This window comes from Myotis davidii, unplaced genomic scaffold (genome assembly GCF_000327345.1).
Source record: "Myotis davidii unplaced genomic scaffold, ASM32734v1 scaffold290, whole genome shotgun sequence".
NCBI lineage: Eukaryota > Metazoa > Chordata > Mammalia > Chiroptera > Vespertilionidae > Myotis > Myotis davidii.
Window position 1 is genome coordinate 7627231 of NW_006285049.1, and position 15393 is coordinate 7642623.

General features: G+C 34.9%; 1 protein-coding gene across 1 annotated transcript in view; it reads right to left on the reverse strand.

The window, feature by feature from the left end:
- Positions 1 to 443: 443 nt before the first annotated feature.
- Positions 444 to 15393, reverse strand: part of CNTN1 (contactin 1) — a 298926-nt gene continuing 283976 nt past the window's right edge. The window contains 1 exon segment of the mRNA XM_015558560.1: positions 444 to 2895. Within this exon segment, the coding sequence (XP_015414046.1) occupies positions 2819 to 2895 (77 nt within the window). The 3' untranslated portion in view covers positions 444 to 2818.

A 15393-nucleotide genomic window follows, 5' to 3' on the forward strand; every position in this document is an offset into this window, starting at 1 on the left:
CCCTGTGATTTGGAACTTGGGGTGCAGTCTGGCTCGGGACCAAAAGAAGGCTTTTCTTGTATCAGACTCCTGACTGTAGAGCCATGCTTTTATGCAAATCCCTCAATGAGAGTATCAGCTCATTCAGGGCTAAATTAGTCTTTTATTTTTCAGCATCTAGTTTAGTGGCTTGTTTTAATGTCTAACATTAGACTGAGTGATAGTCACTGACAAATATAATAAATTGAAGTTATTATATTTCCATATAATAATGCTTGTGTATGAGTGCACTCAAGCTCACATGTGTGTCTTTGTGTCTGTGTGTGTACTTTTTGTAGAACCCTTCAAACATTGAACTGTTGCTTAACAAGTAATATTTATTCCATGCTATTTGACTTATAAAGAAAACTTTCTAAAATGAATTTTCAACAGTAGGTAAATTAAAAGGACAGTTATTTCTTGGATAACATTAAGACATTTATTTCTTTATAATTTTTTTTCATTCATAAAAAGGACAAAGCACAGTCCTATACTACTCCATTGAAAAAAATGATAAAAAATAACTAAAAAAATCAATTCAATATTTATCAGTATCAAAGAAATCTACTATCACCTTTCCTGAAATACAAAGAAACAACAGATATGTCTATATCTATATAAAGTTTAATTCAGAATCTTGCATCTTAAAGCAGGTGATATATTAGTTTGACAACAGTTTAAAACGGATGGTCCCAGTCAAATTCGTACAACTGTATGAGGAAATGAAAAGCATGAGTATCAGTGTATGAGAGATATTAATCTGCCTAATCTCTGTCACAGATTTAAAATTAAACAAGTAGCTTCCGAAGTCTGTTTTCTTCTTACCTTTCAGAACCATTTCATGCAAAATCTGATCAGTTTTGCTCTTTATCATACATTAGAAAATAAAAGGCAAGCATGCATTTGGCAAAAGAATTAGTTGTTGATTATATAAAAATGCCCAACATGGGTCATACTGCAAAAGGAAAACCCCAAAGTATAACAATGAAAGCACAAACATTTGTACAGAAGGCTTACAGAGTATTCATTTCCCTAAAGTATGAAGAGGTTTTCTTTTTCAAATAATTAAATATTTTATGAAATCTGATGATGCTCTTAGGACTGTTGACTTATTTCTGCTGGGAAATAACCTATTTCACTTATTTTTAAAAAGTTTCATTTTATAACAAAGAGTTAAATGTCAACTAATGAAATGATATTTTTATAACAAAAGCTCTAAACATTTACATGTAGATATAGTACAAAAATTATACAAATTAAAGAAAGGGGAATAAAATAGTAATAGATCTGTTTTGCTTCCTGTAAATACTTTTTATGAACCTATAAGGTATCCTTTCTAAAAAGATAAACTCTATCTCTAATTAGCTCGCAAGGTTGTGCTAATAAAATAGGATTATACCTCTCGAAGCATCTGTCATTGCACTAATTCAGGAGCCAGCTAATCCTTACTACTTGATTTCTTTCACATCCACACTCAAACACATTTCCGGGCACACCATGAAGAATGAAGAAATGTGCGTCTTCCTTTTCACAACTTATAAAGACCTAAAGCACCAACACTTGGGAGTCGCCATTGGAGGTACACATTATTTGTCTCCTCCTGGCCTTTCAGTTTTGCATACCCTTCAAAGTACCATTAGCAACATACGGATTTGGTATTTTTAGCCAGTTTTCAGTATTGCCTTGAAGCAAGAATGAGCTTAAAACTAAATTTATAAAAAAAGTAAGGAATACTGTAGTTTTTCCAACCTATAGGTGATTTCTTGATCCTACACTTTCAATAAAGATAGATTTTTACTTAGAAATGCAGCACAAAAACCAAGGAACTAGAATATTAATACGTAATTCTGACACTTAACTGTCATTTATTCTTAGTGGTATAAAGACTATCACATCTTGATTAAAAAATGGAAGCCCTCTACTTTTTAACATTCATTATTCCACATATGAATAAATAGAGCAATAGGATACTACGCTAAATAAGAGCCGTGATTTTTGAGGTTTCAAATTGATGATAAGAAAAGCATAAAGTAATTTCACAGTAGAATACAAAAGTAAAAAATAACCTTCATATGGCATGTTAACTTCACCATTAAAAACTAACTTAAAAGAATTACTGATTCTAAAAATTAAATGTTTAGAAAATTACTTATCAAAATAAGAATATTGATAATAAGTTCTAGAATTTGTTTTTGAATGTTCCAAATCTTTCAACTCATTCAGTAAGATGACCTGGTAATGGGATTTACGTCACAATGTTTCAGTTATACCCTATTCTCTTTAAGAAAACTGAAAATGTCATGTATGATAGGGGGCCATTCAAAAATATGCAGGACCCAAAACAGAGAGGATAGTACAAGAGACTGTATTACTCTTACATTTACCACATACGATCAACATTTCAACCTCTATTGTATTTCACAACTTGTTATTGAATTTAAAGCACCTGTGTATGGTGATTTTACTTTCACTCTACAGCCTATGGAATTGAATTGAACACTGTAACTTGTCCCATTGGATTAAATCATGCAACTGTCACAGAATCAGGTTAAGTGGTTTATAAGGCATATTGGAACGAGTTAAAAATCATTTTATATCCATTTAAAAGTTTATTCTTTTGGATGAAGGGGTTCCTGAATGCCTCAGTCATAACATGTGTTGTAAATCAGTTGGATAGTTTGTTAAAGAATAATGTATTTGGCTTAGGATGGAGCCACAGGAATTGGAAGGATCTGTAGTCATCGCAGGGATGAAGGGTGTCCTCTGAGTTGGGTCGGGAACAGCAGCTGTCACACCACATTCAGAATTCCAAGTAGACAAGGATACCAAAGGCAGGCAGCAGTAAGCCAAGAAGACTTGGTAATAGGGTGGATGTACCTACAAAGTAAACCAAAAACATGTATGAAATTTCACTGATAACAGTCACTGTTGTTATCGATGCTTTGGGAAAAGCCAGAATAGGTAGGCCTGAAAACCAAGTGGTTCCTTAACACACTCTCTCTCTCTCTCTCACACACACACACACACACCGCTTCTCTATTCTTAGGTCATTTAAGAAAAACAGAAATATTTGATGAAGGATTTTATGTGAGAGCACGTGCTCTGTTTATACATGTCCATATAAATCATTTAAGATGATAAGATCACAAATGTTTGTTTTTTCCATGTTCTCACAGTCCTAAATTCCTACCAGAAGGTGACAGATCAAAATATATATATATATGTTAAAAAATCTATGTGTCATGTTAAAAAATAAGATAAAGAGGTGATAGTAAAAATACTAATAAGGTTATCGGGGATAATGACATCATAGGTGTAACTAAATAGATATTATATAACTTCACATCCCAATGGTTTTAAGACATTTAGATGCTTATACACATGATTTCAAAAAATATTTTGAAAATTTTATATACTGATTGATTTTAGAGAGAGGAAGAGAGAAAGAGAGAGAGAGAGAGAGAGAGGAAGAGAGAGAGATTTATGCATTAATTGGTGGCTGCTTGTATATGCCCAGACCAGGGATCAAGCTCACAATCTTGAAGTATAGGGATGACGCCCTTAAAAACAGAGCTACCTGGCCAGGGCCAACAGAAAAATATTTGGATAATTGTAAATCATCTATTCAAATTTAAAGAATAATTGCCCTGAGATGTTATATTGTGAATTTAAAATAAAAATGATATAACATGCTATGGATTTATATTACATATTAGGCTAATAATTACATCCAGAGGGCTTTTCCTGTGGTCAAGCAAGTTTACAGGTGTAGGTCATGCCCACACTGGAATTCTTGAGAAAGGGATGAAAAATGGGACCAAGAAGGCATAGTATTCCTTTCCACTCTCTACAGCCATGAGGCACCATCTTCAATGAAAACACTACTGGAATGAGTGACAGGCTAAAAAGTACAGTCAACAGCTTGTAAATATGACAAATTTTTGTCAAGTTTTGAAAGTTTACTTTAAAACTTAAATCATTATTATTTTACCATGTTAACAGTGGCCTAAAACACCCCATTTATTTGGAATATTCCTCTTATATTCAGGAAGATTTGGGGAATTTCTCTCGAATGTATGGTCAGTAAAAGTGCATGCATTTTTCTCATATGGTAGAAGATAGTGTCGGTCTAACTGCATGCATGCATTCCACTATTACTCTGTTAGCATTCATGCTACATGGAAAACATCATCAAACACAGTTAAAATGGTTCTTAGAAATAAGCAAGACACTAAAGATCAGAAAGTGAGGGCAGAACTGGAAGGGCAATAGAAACAATCCTCAAATAACTACTTGTAGCCTCATCAATGCTGCAATAAAGCTATCAATAACAGTGATTACACTAATCACTAATAGTGACTATGAGAGCTCCTATTTACTGCTCTACAGCCATGAGATAGACACTATGCTGGCTCTTTATATTCATTTTGACATTAATACCACAGCCTAAAATAACAATGATCTTATTATTCTGATTTTATAGATTATATAACATAGAATTTAGGTTAAATGACTTGTTCAAGGCCAAGGCCGGTAGAGAGGGCAGAGCCAAGATTAGATCTCAGATTGGCCTGGCTCCAAAGACCATACTCTGTACCTCTCTGCCAGTTTCTGTGGACAGCTGTAAAAAGGCACCGATTCTAGAAATGCATAAAGATACTACACCCGGAACTTCATGTGTCAAGGCAAAGGCACAGAGAGACAAGAAATGACAAGGGAAGGTACAACACGTAAGCATTTCAAAGAATGTTATTTTGTTGTAGTATTTTGTCCCCCATATTTTTCTACATAGATATATTTAAAATATGCCACCACCCACACACTATTTTTTTCTGATAAGATGAAGAATAAACCTCAATCACACTAAAATATAAAAAGTCCATAGTTTTCAATGTTTGACCTAGTTTAAACGATCTGACCTGAAGACCTTTGTCTGGGAATGACTGCATGGTCCCGGCAATGCCCCCTCCTTGGGCCACAAAGTACATCAGCAATGCGCACACGTTCTTGTACTTGCCTGACTCTGTGGGTTGGCTCAGTACAAACTGTGGCCGCGGAAAGAAGTTTAGTCAATTGTGGATGCCATTTTGAAGTTCTGGTGTTAGTATGAAAACCAAACACAATTTCATAATTTGTGGCTTCAACATCAGGATATTTGACTTATTCTAAATAAACTCTTCATGTTTATGTGTGTTATATTTAATTTCTCTAATGGCTCAAGCTTATGTAATTGTGGTCTTCATCTCCAATTCTCTTCCACTTTCCAAATACAAATTAGAGACCTGACTGATTCGCTATTTAAAGTCATTTCACATGTGGGATCCCTATATTCTTGAGGGATTTTCAATATACATTGGTTTTGTATCTAACAAAATGAATATCACCACACTGCTATCAAACATAATTTCAGCATTTACTTGGTAGGTAGGAAATAGATATTTTCCTTTTCACATATCTACTGAATGTCAAACATGTAAAAATATCATCAATCTGGTGAATCGTTTTTCCCCGTTGGAACAACTGTAAAGCCATTTTAGACTATCATAGCTCTTCCACTGGATTTTCTTGATTTTTTAAAAAACTGAACTTCCCAGACTTATTTTCTTCAGGAAGGGTTCCTGATCCAGGGAGGTACATATTCAGAAGAAAAATCCCAAGTAAAAGTTAAGCAATCTTTAACAATCTCTTCATGTTTTATGACAAGTAAAGAACTGCTCTAGTTAGTTTTTAATACAAATCTCTTTTCTGATGCTTAAATGTGTGCACCATGGTCCAATCCCAACTCCTTCTTTGCTATTGCTGATGATGCCGTAATACTTGAAATTTTATCTTTGTCATGTCACTTTCTATGTTTACAACGGTTAAAATCTCTAGATCGTGAACAACTTCAGGACAGAGAATATATTATATCCAAATCATATTTTTAGCTGTGTGGACTAAGTTCAGTATGAAGTGAGTACTTTGCTTTGAGTAACGGGAGCACAACTGAAGAAAGAGCTGATGATGTACCACTTTGGGGCAACTAGAGAAAGTTACCTGAACACCTGGGTCTTCCATGCTTTGCGCTTTCATCTCTTCTTCCTTTCCAGACTGCTTCATACTCTTAGACTAATTTTTCAAGATACACAAGAGCAACAAGCTCACAATAATATATTCTCAAGATAAAAGAGATGATATATTTTAACCCCAACTCCACTAAGAGAACTTTCAAAGAAAGATTCTCATTTGCAAAGTCCGGGTCACAACACAACCGCAGACCCATTACTGTGGCTGAATTAATGAATTTCTATGATTGAACTGGCTTGGAACAATCTCCCATCCCTCAACCAATTCCTGTGGCCAAGGAGGTATGGTCACAAGAAGATGTCAATTTTTATTCTGATCGCAGGTACTTCCTACAACACTTTCCACAGTGAAAGGGCTGTGTGGTTCCAGGAGAGAAATAGGGATGCTGGAAAAAGAGAGAATACATTTCAACAAGAAAGTGCAAATGCACACAGAGAGTCACCAAAAGCAACAGAACAATTCTTATCTCCCAAATTGTTGACCACGTAAGATTTTTGTCACTTAGCATGTCACAAGAATACCGGTCTGTCCGCATCTTTGGGAAATGTACTTCGTGGTAATTAAGAAAAAGTGTTTCATGCCATTATTCACTTGCCTTATTCATAACCTCTCTAACTGGCTTTCCCCAATTGCTTGAAGTTAATCAAGATAAGAAAAGCAATTGATCTATTTAGCTACTAAAAACTTAAAGAATATTTATATAAATTACTCAGAGTACAGGAGCCATTTTTATGAGTGATCCTTGAGAGCTATACATGATAGTTGCAGCATTAGAATGTGTAAGACTAGAAACTAACTTTTTTTTTTGGCTGAGTACATAAATCTGTATAGTTATATTTACTCTGAGATTTGGAATGTAAACAGTGATAATTGCTACATAAAGGCAAACACGCTAAGAAATTTAATAAACTACGGTGCCTGAGACTATGTAAGGTCTATATTTCTGAACTTATTTATTTGTAGAGGAAGGCCTATTGGGAGACTGTCATTTTACACATTTATTCAACCATAAGAATTTAGTCTGAAAAAATGGTAGCTCTTAAGAGCTTTGTTTTTGGATTTAGCCCAACCTGTTGGAAATGCTGAGTCACTCTTTTACCCTTGTACACTCAGCAAATTATTTATGTCTGTTTTTTCATTTGATTGTTGAAGTTTAGGTGAGAAATAGTACTTATTTTCTTAAATTTATGGCAGAAATGCATGAAAGGAGGAAGTGCTGTTTCTTCCTTTGAGATACTGACACATAATGAATGAATGAATTTTCAAAGATAATTTAAAAAATTCATGCACTCCAATTTTTGTGCAGAACTTTACACTTGAGGCAAAAACAAATATGTTAAAATTTGTCTTGGCTACTGGAATTTTACAAAATGTCTGAGACAAAACAATCTTAGAATTTTTATTGGTTAATTCATTTCTGGAATTTTCATCTTGTAGTGTCTTTTCTTACTTGCATATTTTCTCTTGCATGATTTTCCCCCATAGATTCTCACCCGATTTTTTTATCCTGTCTACAAGTTATCCACAGAAATCATAGAATAGAGCCAACGTGCAAAACGTACAAACTTATAAAATAGTAGAGTTTTGCTTTCTTGGAAACTGGCATAGAATTTCTAATAAAACTCATGTAATTTAGTAAGATTAATGTTAAAATTTCTTTTAGGCTATATACCAAAATTATTTTAATTAGTTGTCTAATGCATATTAAAAGACATGTCTTTTTATAAAGTTAGTTGGTTTCTATTCAAATAGGTTTCTTGGGAAAAATTCTGAGACATTTTTCAACTTTATATCAATTATTATAAGCATTAACTACCTGCCTTTGACAAAATGAAGTAATGGATATTTACCCCAATTGGTTTTGACTTTCTGAAAAAGAAAACAAAAGAGAAATGGATTTGACCTTTGAAATATAGTAGCTTTTTTTTTAACATCTAATGATTGTGTTTATCTTTGGATACCTATGTTACCATACTGCCTGTATGTTCAGCTTGTTTATTTTGCTTTTAATAATTTTATCTCCTTGTGTCTCCTTGAGATAGCAAATTCTAAGTTATGTGGAGGAAAAAAAAAACAGCTTAAGACCTACTTCCAGTTCTGCCAATAGTGAGTTGTATAACTTTGGGCAAAAAAAGAATACTTTGACTCAAGATATGGCTCTGAAGCTGGTGTGATCTTTGGCTATTTTGCTTGTCACGGATGTGGATTTTCCTTCTGTTAAATGATAGGGTTCAATGTTCTAAGTCCTTAGGTTCCTACTATGGCCATGAGTCTATGATTCTAAGGAAACCATATATATTTAAGAATATCAAGCATTGAGCCATAAAATTTGCAAACACATTTGTTATATTTCCCCTTATTTATGATAATCTAAGTTGATATTGCTTTATAAATATATATATTAAAAGCTTGATCATGTAAGTGATAGTGGCTTTGATGGGTTTGTCAATCTGGTAAAACCCACTAATCTTGCTGCTCCTACTTGTTTGGCAATTATAAACCCATATGCCAAGCAAAATAGATTTTTTTTTTTTTTGGCGGGGGTACATGTCTTGCTGGCAGCTTATCCTAGCAGTCGTATTAGTTCTTTACTGTTGACTCTGGCCCTTTCCCTCCCAGAAAATGCTAGATTGCCAGGATGCTTTCTTCTTTGAGAAAGGAGCAAGCATTTCCAATACAGTAAAGACCGATTATTTGCTGGGAAATGTAAAAGTAAATTCTAACTGCCTACTGGCCAACAAGCACATGCTCACACATACTCAAATAACCTAATTTTGACATCATTTGGGGGTAAGATGAGACTACAATTCTGAGGACTTTCAAAACTGGCTTGCCTACGTCTTTAGAAATGCAAAGCGATGCTTCACAAGAACATGAGATTTGAGGTTAGAAAGCATTCTATTTGAATACTAGTGCCCTCCCTTGAGTGTGTGACCTCTCACAAGGTACTTAACCTCTTGGAGCCTTTATTTCCTTATCTGTAGAATGAAGAGCATACTATACTACTTAATAGCAGGATATTTGTGAGGGTGAAATTAAAATAGTTTAAAATGCATAGTAAAAGTCACCTAATAATTGTGAACTTGAAATACGAAATTTAGTTTCTTCATTTAAAATGTGACTTTATTTAGCAAATATTTAGTGAGACTATCCTGGGTCATGAAGACAAACAGAAGAAACCCAGACCTCAGTATCTGGATGCTTTTCTATAAAATGTGCAACATACATGTAATGGGTATCATGGATTTATTTATTTTTTCTCATCTCATACAAAATCTTTAACAAATAACATTCCAGTTCCTTACTTGTGATTAATCCACAGACAGCCAGAGCTGGTTGATTCGATCAGTTCATCTTTGCATTTGGCTTTGGCCATGGCTGTTTGACATAGCACTCTTACATGGACAGCCCCAGCTTTGTGGAATACATCACCCTACCTCCAGGATCCATTTCTCTCAACCTTGATTAATGTTCCAGGGACAGGGGACTTCAGATGCCCCATTCTATGTTGCCATACTCACAACAACACATGTTAAATTATTCCTTCCACTGCCCCGACTGACTTTGCCTCCCCCCAGTTTTTGAGGCAAAAGGACAGCAAGTAAAGCCAGAGTAAAAGTTTAAGAATTTGTGTGTGTCTCATGCCAAGGTGGAAGAATCCTCTTTACTGCTGGGCTTGAGGGACCAGTGGAGCACATCTGTGACTAAGACTTCCTGGAAATTTGGGGGGCTACAAATGCATAGCCCATTGGGTTCATTTAAGGGATGAAAAAGGACTATTCCATGCACCTTCCGCACCTCTCACATGGACACAGTGGCTCAGTTGATAGCCTTGCCTCAGCTGGTATTTTAGATTACTGACAATAAAGAGTAAAACTAATTGGTCATGACAGTCAATTTTCCTAAATTTATTATATCTAATTAAAAGAAATTCAAACCAAGAGAAGCAGGCTGATGTCTTCCCACAAAGCCCAATGAGTCCATCTCAGTTGTTTTACATACGTTTGAATAAATAACCTTTTTTTGATTTTAATACCCAGGTTCAAGGTCATGGTGGGGCACAATGTTTATTTCTAGGTTTATTTCAGTGGAACCAGAAAGGCCTACCTATCATGAAGCTGAACATCATAACTATTTATGAGGATCTTTTTTTGTATAGGCATCCTTAAAATCATAGGAAAGATGATATATTTTTGGTAGACATACATTTGCATACCTATTTCTAGTACCAATCTTTATGAGAGAAATCATTCCCTAGTTCTAGATAAAATACGTATACTGCCCTTTAAATTTACGTAGAATATTCAAGAAGATGAGAGCTATGGGGATGCCTCTGCCAATCGGTGCTCTGCTCCCCGAAGAAAAATTTGCATCCAGTTCATGTGGATCCTTGAGGGGCTCTAGTTAGCCATAGCTGTTCGAGTGGCTGGCCTACTTGGGGGTGATTTCCATTTTGGATTCGGGTTTTATCGAAGTGTAGATGCAGATTAACTTCAACTTAAATTTTACCTCTGCTTCCTTTTTAAATAAAATCTTCAACTAATGGTGAGGAAAATTCTTAAATTTAAATATGCAGATATATTCATATGAGAATAATAAAAAGGAGGTGTTTTTTTTTTTCCCCTCACTCGAGGAGTGAGGATATTTTTTCCCCATTTATTTTTTAGAAAGAGTGGAAAGTAAGGGGAATGGGGAGAAAGAGATAGATAGATAGATAGATAGATAGATAGATAGATAGATAGATAGAGAGACATCTACATAAGACAAATACATAGATTGGTTGCCTTCAGATTGTGCATGACAGGGGCTGGGATTGAACCTACAAATGAGGTACATGCTGTTGGCCAGGAATCAAAACCTTAACCCTTAGGTCCACAGGCTGATGCTGTAACCACTGAGATAAACCAGCCAGGGCAAAGGAGATTGTTTTTTAAAGTACTTAATTTACTCATAAGTTTTCTAGACAGTCTGGCCCATACCATGTCATCAATGAATATCTGTTTAATGAATTATTTTTATTTTTATCATTTATTAGTTGCCTACTCTGTTCAGGGAAGTGTATAACATATTATTTTGTTTCATTCTTATAACATACAGTTGAAGCATGTATTGCTATCCTCATTTTCAGATGAGGGTTCTATGGCTCAAATTTCCCCACCTAGAAGAAGGCAAAAGTGTGTATTGAATTCAAACCTCGTTCTAAGCCCAGTGCTATTTTTTCTACTCCACAGATGCTTCATTAATATCTCTTACTATAAATATGGTTACAGAATGCAATAACCCAATCTTCCTTAACACAATGAGTTGAGAGTTAGAAATTACTGCCGGTATCTAAATACTTCCATAACTACAAGAGCTAAGGATCCTGGCCCCTGACTTGTTTCACATGGTGATTCAGAGGCACAGTTACCTTGGAAGCTTTCCCAGAGTAAAACTGGGGGGTGGGGGGGGAGTCCTATTTGATCTTTCTGGATTAATCTTTGCTTTGGGGCTATAACAAATGAGTGACTCACCTGTCTGAGGCAGTATTTTGGTATTTAAGATTTTTCTTCCGACTGTGTTCCTGAACTCATTTGTTTGTCAGACCCTGGGGCCTTACTGCAGGACCCAGTGTCATCCATCTGTCAACAAGGATTAGTTGGTGCCTCAGTGTGTCTCCACATGCATATGAATTTCTTATAAGAAACTGTCTGAATTCATGGAATCTCTACAACGGTTAAGCAGATCATAACCAGATGAATTCCTTCTCTTACTTGTGCGGGAGAAATGATTTCTCAGCTGTTTTAACAATGGTCTGAAGTGTGTAAGGAGTTACTGACTGGAACACAATTCTGATTTTTCTAAGGAATTTCTGAGTTTGTGCTTGTTTAGCTTTTCATTCAGGAGATATACTAGTAAAATAAGTCCAATCACTTTGAATGGTATTTGCATGGAGTGTCCTTGGTTCTGTTGATATATTTTTCAGAATTTCTTTTCCAATGAGAGGGCTCATTCTTAGTCTCATTTTCATGGTGGTAAAACCTGACATTTTAAGTTATTTGAAAATTCTTCATGGGTTCGAATAAGTGAAACAAGATTGGCTTTCATCATTTCTGCAAGAAGTTTATTTTTAAAAAAATCAAGAAAGTAGTTACTCCTTGCTAACTACCAGGAATTCTGAGAAATTCTTTAAGAAACCATTTTGTTTATATTGAGCAAGTCAAATTTCCAAACAGTGAATGGAAACTAAAATTCTTCTCTCAACATCTCTATTTCTACCAGTAGTGCAGTCTTCTAGTCATTTCATTATAAAATTTTGGGAGTCATTCACTTTTCTCTCCTCAAAACTTGTGTCTCATGCTTTTGTGTCTCTTGACAGTGTATTCTGTACAGAGAGACTCTTAGATGTTAATTGATGATGATATGCTAAAATGTTTGAAATAACATAGGCATTGGGAGAAATATTATAGAATTTAGAAAGAGCACAAGACCACTTCTCTCTTCATCTGCACTCCTGGTTCCTATCATATTTTTACAAAATTTGCCCATGCTTCTGAATTACTTAGCTCAGTTAATGATGTTGCTTTTCACTTAGTCATTTACAATAGAAAATGCAGAGTCATTTTCAAAAATGCCTTTTTCCCCTCACTTGCAATATACCAACTTGGTCACCAAGTACAATTGATTTCATCTCCAATATGAATCTAGAATCACTCTGTTCCACTCCCTCTTCTGCTTCTGCTTCAGGACCTCATCACCTCCTACTCAAACACAAGAAATAGTATTATATGAAAAAAAAATAAATCCACAAATTCAATTTGCCCCCTTCTCACAGATTGACTAAACCTATACTCCAACTATATCTTCCTTATGTTCTTTGTTGGATCCTACATTCCAGATTTACTGAATGAGATGCCAGTTGTATGTATTCTCAAAGTTCACACTTATTTCCTGAGACTGGAATGCCCTTCCACTCCCTTTTATGCCTGGAAAATTACTGCTGATCTCACAAAATTCATCAAAACTATCATCCGTTGAAATAATTACTTCCATCTCAATGCTTGCTTCCAAAACACTTAACATAAGTGCTGCAAATATTTTTCCTCCTGTCTTAATCCCCGGTGAGGTTTGGGCTTCTTTACAAGAGACCATGTTTCTATTCTATTCATCTTCAAAATCCCAAGGACCAAGACTTAGGTGGCACATGTTTGGCACTCAGTATATTTTTGTGGAATGAGTTGAATAATGGTAAAAATCCCTTTTCATTTTATTCACTCATTTGGATGTTTCCCTTCTGCCATAGATCTACCCATGATCCCCCTTTCTCTATGCATGTCCCAGAAATACCATTCCTGAGAGAAAATAGTATAAGAAATTAGTTTCCCTCTAAAATCCCCCATGTGTTGTAGGCTGAAAATGAAATAATCATCCCATCTAACCAACATCTCCTAAAGCTCTCAGTTCATAAATGTGAACAAACATGGTCTTTAATTGATATTTTATATTCTGAGAAAGACTTTGCTAGCCGTAGATGGATTTTATAATGCAGATTAAAAAGAACATAGAATTCACCCAAGAGAAATTAGCAGCACACTAAACCTCTACTATTGTTTTGTTCTCTTGTGAAAGTTCTGCTAATGAAGGTGTAAGATTTACCAACTTTCTTGTTTTCTGTAGTGATTGTGGCCTATTTTAAGTTGAGAATATGTTTAGAATAGAATCCTGGACCAGAAAAGGATATTAATTCCTTTAAAGGAACATACTGAGATAATAGTTTATTTTGACTATAAATTGGTGCTTTAAATATTTTTAATCTTTGACTCAGATGAATTTTCCTCTTGTAAACTGTCTCTAAATATATTCTCACTGTGATTTTCCATCTTTTGTCTAGCTAACTTTGCCTTATACATCTCATGTTACAGGAAAAATACATATTCTAGAATAATAGGCATGGCCAAAAATTCTTGGTTTATAGGGAAATGCTTGCAATCAAATATGCCCTATGAAATATTTATAATACTGAATTTACTATTATCAGTGCCCTATGCATTATTCTTCTCCCAAAATTATTGCTGCAGTTCCTAGCATAATTTGTTACTAATTTTATTTATCTCAAATTTTGGTAAAATGAATCTTCATCCAGAAAAAAAAAGGATATTAAAAGTATGATATAATTTCAAATAATCGCTTATTAATAAAGAGCGTGCAATATTTTCTACTTTTAATCTTTCTCTTAAGTTAATTTGCTTTATGTTTTAGGTTTCTCCTTGGATTACAATCTCTTTGCAATCTTAGAATCACATATGCCAGCTCTCCATTTGCCACGAAAATTATCATACTAAATATATTATCACTTTTTAATTTTTATTCATTTTTAACATTTAGATTTTACTGGCTCTCACATTTCTGAATACATTCTTTATAACTTTACATATTTTAAGGAGTATTTTTAGCTTATATTTTAATCATCAAGCATATATTGGAAATCTGATATATGTGTCTTATACTTCTTGTTAAAATATTTATGATCTAAGTCTTTGAGACATTTTAATACACCAGTATTATTTTTAGATAATGTTTTTTTCTTTGCTAGTTTAATTAAAAAAATAAATATTGAGTCAAAATGCTTTGCAAGATTCTTTGGATAATAAAATACATTTACATAGTTTTACTAGTATAAGTAAAGAGTTATATTCTCATTCTAAAAAGGTTTTGAGATAGTTTACAAAGATAAATTATGAGAAAGGAAAAAAGAGAAGTTTAGGAAAATCGAGCCCTAACTGGTTAGGATCATTGCATAGAGCACTGGCCTGAGGACTAAAGGGTCCTGGGTTTAGTTGCAGGCTGGATCCTTGGCCCTGGTAGGAGGTGGATGTGGGAGGCAAGCAATCAGTGTGTCTCTCTCACATTGATGTTTCTCTCTCTCTGTCTCTGCCCATTCCTTCCATTCTCTCTAAAAATCAATGGAAAAAATATCCTGAGTTAAGAATTAACAAAAAATAAACATAAAAAATTGAGACAAAGCTAGAAGATAATTATACTAAAACTAGAGACCAGATGCATGAATTCGTGCACTGGTGGGGTCTGTCTGGACTGCCCGATTGGGGCCAATCAGGGCAGGGCTGGTTGGGGGGAGGGGATGCGGGAGGTTGGCCAACCATCCTCGCCCTCGATTGAGATAGGGAAAGCTGATCAGGGCCACAGTGTGTGTCAAAGCAACTGATCATTCCGGCATTCCAGTCGCTTGGCTTTTATATATATACTAGAGGCCCGGTGCACCAAAATTTGTGCACTCTGGGGGAAAGGGGGGTCCCTCAGCCTGGCCTGTGA